Raw genomic sequence first — 7,623 nt, forward strand, 5'->3', positions numbered from 1 at the left:
TGAGTGACTCAGTCAGTTAAGCGTCCAACTCTTGATTTCGGCTTAGGTCAGGATCTCACGGTTCGTGGGACTGAGCCACGTTGTCAGATTGGATCCGGCTCGGGATTCTCTCTCCTCTCTCTGCTCCTGTCCTGCTTGTTCTCTCTCTCTGTCTCAATGAAAAATAAGTAGTGCCTGGGTGGCTCAGTCAGTTGAATGTCTGACTTCAGCTCAGGTCATGATCTCATGGTTCACGGGTTTAAGCCCCGCATTGGGCTCCCTGCTATCAGCACACAGCCCACTTCAGATCCTCTGTCCCTTCTCTCTCTGCCCCTCCCCTGCCCACGCTGTCTCTCAAAAACAAATAAAGTCATTAAAAAATAAAAATAAAAACATTTAGCAATGAGTAAGTAAACTTTAAACAATAAAGTAAGAAGAAAATCTTTAAAAAGTTTGCGGTAAAATGTACAATTCAGTGGCAGTAACTACGTTCACCTTGTTGGGCAACCATCCACTTCCAGAACTTTTTCACCATGTCAAACTGAAACTCTGTACTCATTAGACAGTGACCCTATTCTCTCCTCCTCTGTAGCCTTTGGGACTGCTATTTCTTCCTTTCTCTAGGAATTTGACTATTCTAGGTATCTAGGTATCTCATACAAGAGAAATTATACAATGTTTGTCCTTTTGTGTCTGGCTTATTCATTAGCATATTTTCAAGATTCCTCCATGTTGTAGTATGTATCAAACTTTTACTACATTTCGTGGCTGAGTAATATTCCATTGCATGCATATACTGCATTTTATTTATATATTCATCTGTTAGTGGACATTTAAATTGTTTCCCTGTTTTGGCTACTGTGAATACTACTACTATGAACATTGACAGACAAATACCTATTTGAGTCCCTGCTTTCAATTCTTTTTTTCTTTTTTTAACTTATTTAGCTTATTTTGAGAAAGAGAGAGAGAGAGAGAGAGAGAGAGAGAACACGGGAGGGGGCATAGAGGGAATCCGAAGGAGGCTCCATACTGTCAGCGTGGAGACTGATGTGGGGCTCGAACTCACCAACCAGGAGATAATGACCTGAGCCAAAATCAAGAGTCAGGCGCCTAACCGACTGAGCCACCCAGGCATCCCAATTCTTTTTTTAAAGACTTAAAAATAATTTTTTAACATTTATTTTTGAGAGAGAGAGAGAGAGACAGAGTGTGAACAAGAGAGGAGCAGAGAGAGAGAGAGAGAGAGAGAGAGAGAGAGAGAGAGAGAGAGAGAGAGATACACAATCCGAAGCAGAGCCTGATGCAGGGCTGGAACTCACAGACCACAAAATCATGACCTGAGCCGAAGCCGGATGCATAACTGACTGAGCCACCCAGTCGCCCCTTTAAGACTTTTTAAAGTTATCTCTACACCCAATGTGGGGCTCAAACACACAACCCCAAGATTAAGAGTTGAAAGATCTACAGACTGGGCCAGGCGCGTGCCCCCCTGCCTTCAGTTCTTTTAGGCATATACCCAGAGGTGGAAATGCTGGATCATGAGGTAATTCTTCTATGTTTAACTGCCTGAGAAACCACTACACCGTCTTCCACAGTGGTGTACCATTTGCATACGGTCGTCTTTACGTTTTTAAATTATGTTTATCCATTCTTTGCTATAGGAAATTGATACTTAGATACAGTGAACCGGTAGAAAATCATGCGGTGCGTCAAAGAGGTATCTGCCAAACACTGCTAGTTACCATGGTGATGAGTTACCAGGATGCAGAGACTTGGTGGGGGGAAGTGTGTTGGCGAGGTGGGGCAGGAACATGGCGTTGGGGCAGTCAGAAAAGTAGGCAAAACAATCCCACGTCCTGCCACTCTGTTTCAACTTGGCTCATCTGAGGCTGAGTTTTGGAGGGGATGAACAATGAAGGGGTGAGGACAAGACAAAGAGGAACACGGTGGGGATAGATGGTTGGATTGGATGCATCCTCGGGTTCTTCACTATTTGGCGTGAAATTAATTTCAGGGAGAGTTTGCCTTGCCTCCCTACTTTATCTTAGATGTTCCCAGAGCCTATCTCCTTTCAAAAGCCTTTATAAAGTAGACAGGCTCTTGGGTGGGTCAGAAGGTCCGACTTCAGCTCAGGTCATGATCTCACGGTTCGTGAGTTCAAGCCCCACATTGAGCTCTCTGCTCTCAGCACAGAGCCCGCTTGGGATCCTCTGTCTCCCTCTCTCTCTGCCCCTTCCTCGTTCGCATGCTTTCTTCCTCTCTCAAAAATAAATAAACATTAAAAAAAAGCTTTCGTAATGTATAAAGTGTACAACTGACTTATAGCCTTTAAACAAATGGAACCTGTAGGTGAAATACAATTGTACGATGGCCTTCAACATTCACGGGGAAAGGAAGAGATTGAGATTGAAACACCTCGGCACTTTATTCTTTCATCAGACCAGACGCCTCCTGACGCCGTGGGAAATCACAGTGCTTTGGTATTTGGAGAGCGGTGAATGAAGAGGCATATCTGCAATTTTTATTTCTGGTGGGTCTTTCTTTAAGACAACTTCACGATCTTCCCCATGACAAAGCCTTTCGCTGTGATTCAAAAACAGAGAGTCTTCGAAAGGGCCAGCGTGGATCCCACACACTTCTGCGTGCTAAGGGGGAAAAAATCTGCTATAATTCACACCAAACAGCATTTCATTAGATAAAGATGGAGATTCCCCGATAGTTTTTCTAACTAACCCCGCTAAGGAGGAAGGTCTAAGGGACAGAGCAACCTAACATCCCCGCCTTTTTTTTAAAGCATGCTCTCTGGCTGGTGTCTGGACCATCCACAAGAGCAGTGTGGACTGCTGACTACTTATGTACTTACTTACTCACTGCTTATGACCGTGTACAAGTCATTTGCCCTGCTGTGAGACTCGATTTTCCCAAATATAAAATGGTCATTTTTTTAAATGTTTATTTATTTTTGAGAGAGAGTGCGAGTAGGGGAGAGGCAGAGAGAGAGGGAGACACAGAATCGGAAGCAGGCTCCAGGCTCTGAGCCGTCAGTACAGAGTCCACCGTGGGGCTCGAACTCACAAGAGATCCCGACCTGAGCTGAAGTTGGACACCTAACTAACTGAGCCACCCGGGCGCCCCTAGGAATCCTAATTTGAAATCTCCTATTATAGTCTGATTATTACAATAGATTCTATTCCCCTTCAAAGAAACAACTTATCTTTTCACAAGTGATCAGCTCATCTGAATTTGGAAAATGCTTTGAAAATACTGAATAGCAGCAGTGAATGGGCAGTGACTCTTATCTGTAAATCTAGCCAAACTGTTCCTGTAGCTCTCAACCCACATATGCAGGACAGCTTTAAAAATTCATGCTCTGTACCACATCTTTAATATTAATGACATACTTCATTAATATTAATTAGGTCCATTCTTTTTTTTTTTTTTTTTTTTTTTTTTAATTTTCTTTAATGTTTATTAGTTTTTGAGAGACAGAGAGAGACAGCACTTGAGTGGGGGAGGGACAGAGAGAGAGAGAGGGAGACACAGAATCGGAAGCAGGCTCCAGGCTCTGAGCTGTCAGCACAGAGCCCGACACGGGGCTCGAACCCACAGCCACGAGATCATGACCTGAGCCAAAGTCAGACGCTTAACTGACTGAGCCACCAAGGCGCCCCTTAATTTTCTTTAATGTTTATTAGTTTTTGAGAGACAGAGAGAGACAGCGCTTGAGTGGGGGAGGGACAGAGAGAGAGAGAGGGAGACACAGAATCGGAAGCAGGCTCTAGGCTCTGAGCTGTCTGCACAGTGACATCAGGACCTGAGCTGAAGTCGGATGCTCAACCGATTGAGCCACCCTGGCGCCCCTAATTAAGTCCGTTCTTAACTGTGAGTTGGCATTATGTGGACAGAAAGGTAGACAGAGAGCTCTGAAATCTTTTGGAATATCTATTTTAAGTTCATCTTTGGGTTATTTGAATAGATAATGCTATTTAACTCTTCCTTGCAAGTTCACATGAAAGTACATCAAATAGTTTTTGCCAGACAGGAGAATGGTGGTTGCCAGGAGGGAGGGGGACTGGGGAGACACAAGTCAAAGGGCACAAACTTTCCCTTATAAGAATAAGAAGGTCTGAAGATCTCATTTCAGCATGGTAACTGAATACTGTTAATAACACAGTATTGCATACTTGAAAGTTGCAGAGAGTGGATCTTATGTTCACCAGGAGAAAAAAAGAGTTAACTATGTGAGGTGATGAATGTGTTAATTATCTTGAGCCTGGTAATGATTCCACAGTGTGTATGTTTATTAAGTCATCACACTGTCCATTTAAAAAAATGTATATTTCTGTATTATTCCCTATAAAGCTGGAAAAAATAAATATGAATTTAAAAATAGCTTTTGTAGGGGTGCCTGGGTGGTTCCATTGGTTAAGTGTCTGACTCCTGATTTTGGCTCAGGTCATGATCTCAGGGTTTGTGAGTTCGAGTCCCTTGTTGGGCTCTGTGCAGACAGCGTGGAGCCTGCTTGGGATTCTCTCTCTCTCTCTCTCTCTCTCTCTCTCTCTCTCTCCATCTCTGCCCCTCTCCCACTCTCTCTCAAAATAAATAAATAAGCTTAAAAAATAGCTTTTGTATAGTTATAGATATGTCTATTCATAGATATATTAAATTATACTATAACTATGAATTTTTTTATTATGAACATTTATAGGAAAATACCTTCAGATTCATGTTCCTGAATTTCATATTTTCTTTCCAAGGCATAACATAACGTCTTGGGATCATCCCGTGCTTTACTGAAAATCGTGACAAATGAACCCCAGCATTTGGAGCACACCTGGAGATTGGGAAGGCAGGAAGGAAGGATATCTCGTGAGTTAAATATAATTGTTTTAGCATTTTTGCTGCATCCATGATGTGTGGATCTCCATAGCTTCAGGACACAGAGCTATGGCACTGTTTGAGGCTCATCTAATAATGAACCCACTAAATCTCCAAGTATCACCAAGAGCCAGAGTCCGGGCTGGATATCTGAGCCTCCAACTTCACTCTGTCCTTTACAATCTGCTCTCAGTTTTCATTTAACCTGATAGTAAGGGAAAAGGCAGCAGATTCAATGATTTTCCCCAGGCCTACAAGAAGTCTCTGACCAGCCACAAAAACCGGCTTCTGAATTTAGTATCTGCTTTACACTCACGTCAGACTTGCTTTCTCCCTGCATATACATTGTTTCCCTCTGAGACGCAAAGTCTTCCATACAGATGCCAAAGGAAGCACAAAATGTTTGTCCTTATCTTTGTAGGTCCGGGATTGCAAACAAAACAAGGAATAAACCCCCCTCAATCCAGAACGCCCAGGTCCTCACTCATTAGAAGGCTTATATGAACTCTCATCAGTGCAGCTGTTGGCAATCTTAGGTAAGATAGGACACGTGTCCTTGCCCGGAGCCATCACCTCCAGGAGGGACAGAATTCTCATCTAGAACTTCACTAACTCACTCATGTAATTATGATGACATTGCTGCCTCAGACATCACACTGTTTTGCTAACTTCATAGCAACCCACAGCAGTTACATCAGCAGTTGATTAAGAATGTGGAGTTTTCAGGGGCGCCTGGGTGGTTCAGTCGGTTGAGCATCCGGACTTTGGCTCAGGTCATGATCTCGCGGTCTGTGAGTTCGAGCCCTGCATCGGGCTCTGTGCTGACAGCTCAGAGCCTGGAGCCTGCTTCTGATTCTGTGTCTCCCCTCTCTCTGCTCCTCCCCCACCCATGCTCTTTCTCTTTCTTTCAAAAATAAATAAAAACATTTTAAAAAAGTTAAAGAATTACATGTTTGACATTTCAAAAAAAAAAAAAAGAATGCGGAGTTTTCAGCCATTTTTAGTCATGTTATAGCTGCATGACTAAAACGTTCCCATCATGAACAATTTTTCAAAAATGAGGATGCTTCCGGACATAGTACAAATTTGACACACGCATTCTAGACGACACTCTGGACTGTATCATTATTATTCACAAAGAAGCCCTCCATGTTCACATTCTTTATTTGCCCTTAGCTTATTTTCTTACTTATGCATGGTGGTTGTGTGTCATTTATGTTTGCTACCAACTGCTTACACACACACTTTATGAGTGGGAGTCAAATATGTTTTGATCCAAACCAATTCAAGCCATTTTACCCCTGAAGATCTGAGATATATAGATCTGAGATATATTGCAGAATATTGGAGATTATAAAAACTCATTTTATCACAGCAACTGTGTCTTACAGGAATGACACTTAAATCACCAAGAGAGGTGGAGGGTTATTAGTAGGTGGAAGGTTATTAGGATCGATCCCATAGCCAGCAAGTAAGAAGTTAGGCTGAGTGGCACCTGGATGGCTCAGTCAGTTAAGCATCTGACTTCGGCTCAGCTCATCATCTCACACTTTGTGAGTTCGAGCCCGACATCAGGCTCTGTGCTGACAGCTCAGAGCCTGGAGCCTGCTTCAGAGTCTGGGTCTCCCTCTCTCTCTGCCCCTCCCCTGCTCACGCTCTGTGTCTCTGTCTCAAAAATAAATAAATGTTAAAAAAAGATTAAAAAAAAAAAAAAAGCCTGAGCATAAGAATTACGGCCAGTTTGGTGAGAGTATTCACTGAATATATACCTGGCAATAGTTTGGATAGACATTTCTTTCTTATTTATTTATTTATTTATTTAATTTGAGAAGGGGTGGGTGAAGGGGCAGAGAGAATAGGAGAGAGAGAATCCCAAGCAGGCTCCACACTGTCAGCGCAGAACTGGACCTGGGGCTCGAACTCACAAACCATGAAATCACGACCTGAGCTGAAATGAAGAGTCAGACTCTTAACCGACTGGGCCACCTAGGCACCCCTCTTTTTTCTTTTTCTTTTCTTTCTTTTTTTTTTTTAAAGTAATCTCCTCACCAAACATGGGGCTCAAACTCACAACCCCAGGACCAAGAGTTGCGTTCTCTACCAACCGAGCCAGCCAGAAGCTTCTGGATGGTTAGACATTTCTAGATTTGAATGGGCAGAAAGGTTCAGAGAAGAGTAATTTTAATAGGTAAAAATATAAAGAACCTTCAACGTTGGGCACCCTGGCTTGTGCCCCAGTAGGACCCTCACTCCATTCTGACCAGGTCATCTTGCTTCTGGAGCAGGTCTGGGAGCAGAAGAGCTCGACGAACCCCCAAACTCTGCACTTTCCAGAGGGCATACCGCCTTCCCCAGCAGGACGCAGGTGTTCACCGTCAGTGGTGTGAATCATCAGGCACAAATGAACAAAAGCAGACACAGAGGTGCAGACACAGAGGTGGAGAAATTCCTTCAGGAGAATCTGGCCGTGGATGTACATCTCCGCGGGGAGCTGATGGTGAGGATTCCAGGCAGCAACAACAGGTGCTTTGAGGTGAGCGAGGAGCAGATGGGTAGATCCTCGACTGAGGTAGTGGCCACGATGCTATTTTACTTATTATTACTATTTTTTAAATGTTTATTATTGAGAGGGAGAGAATACGCAAGCAGGGGAGGGGCAAAGAGAGGGGCAGACAGAAGTTCCGAAGCAGGCTCCGCGCGGTCAGCACAGAGCTCAACTCGGGGCTCAAACCCACGAACCGCGAGATGATGCCCTGAGCTGAA

The 7,623-nt window shown here is 43.6% G+C and overlaps 1 protein-coding gene across 2 annotated transcripts; it reads right to left on the bottom strand.

The window, feature by feature from the left end:
- Window positions 1-2,388: 2,388 nt before the first annotated feature.
- SPMIP10 (sperm microtubule inner protein 10) lies at window positions 2,389-5,475 on the bottom strand. 2 transcript variants are annotated; one of them, XM_058737554.1, is made up of 3 exons: window positions 5,345-5,475; window positions 4,699-4,816; window positions 2,389-2,627 (listed from the first exon to the last, which is right to left on the bottom strand). In XM_058737554.1, the coding sequence occupies exons 1-3, from the start codon at window positions 5,455-5,457 to the stop codon at window positions 2,418-2,420; spliced, it is 441 nt and encodes a 146-aa protein (XP_058593537.1). In that variant the 5' UTR covers window positions 5,458-5,475; the 3' UTR covers window positions 2,389-2,417. The 2 variants fall into 2 exon arrangements, with proteins under 2 accessions (XP_058593537.1, XP_058593547.1); XM_058737564.1 differs by lacking the exon at window positions 5,345-5,475 and adding an exon at window positions 5,205-5,329.
- Between the last annotated feature and the right edge of the window lie 2,148 nt (window positions 5,476-7,623).

The sequence above is a fragment of the Neofelis nebulosa genome, chromosome 1 (assembly GCF_028018385.1).
Source record: "Neofelis nebulosa isolate mNeoNeb1 chromosome 1, mNeoNeb1.pri, whole genome shotgun sequence".
NCBI lineage: Eukaryota > Metazoa > Chordata > Mammalia > Carnivora > Felidae > Neofelis > Neofelis nebulosa.

What these genes read in the sequence shown, in the direction of transcription:
- SPMIP10 (XM_058737554.1), bottom strand. Translation starts at nt 5,457, where the DNA reads ATGAGAATTCTGTCCCTCCTGGAGGTGATGGCTCCGGGCAAGGACACG. An exon ending in TCATATAAGCCTTCTAATGA is followed by an intron (nt 4,817 to 5,344) that starts GTGAGGACCTGG and finishes CCCAATCTCCAG; the next exon opens with GTGTGCTCCAAATGCTGGGG. An exon ending in TCAGGAACATGAATCTGAAG is followed by an intron (nt 2,628 to 4,698) that starts GTATTTTCCTAT and finishes TTTCCCCCTTAG; the next exon opens with CACGCAGAAGTGTGTGGGAT.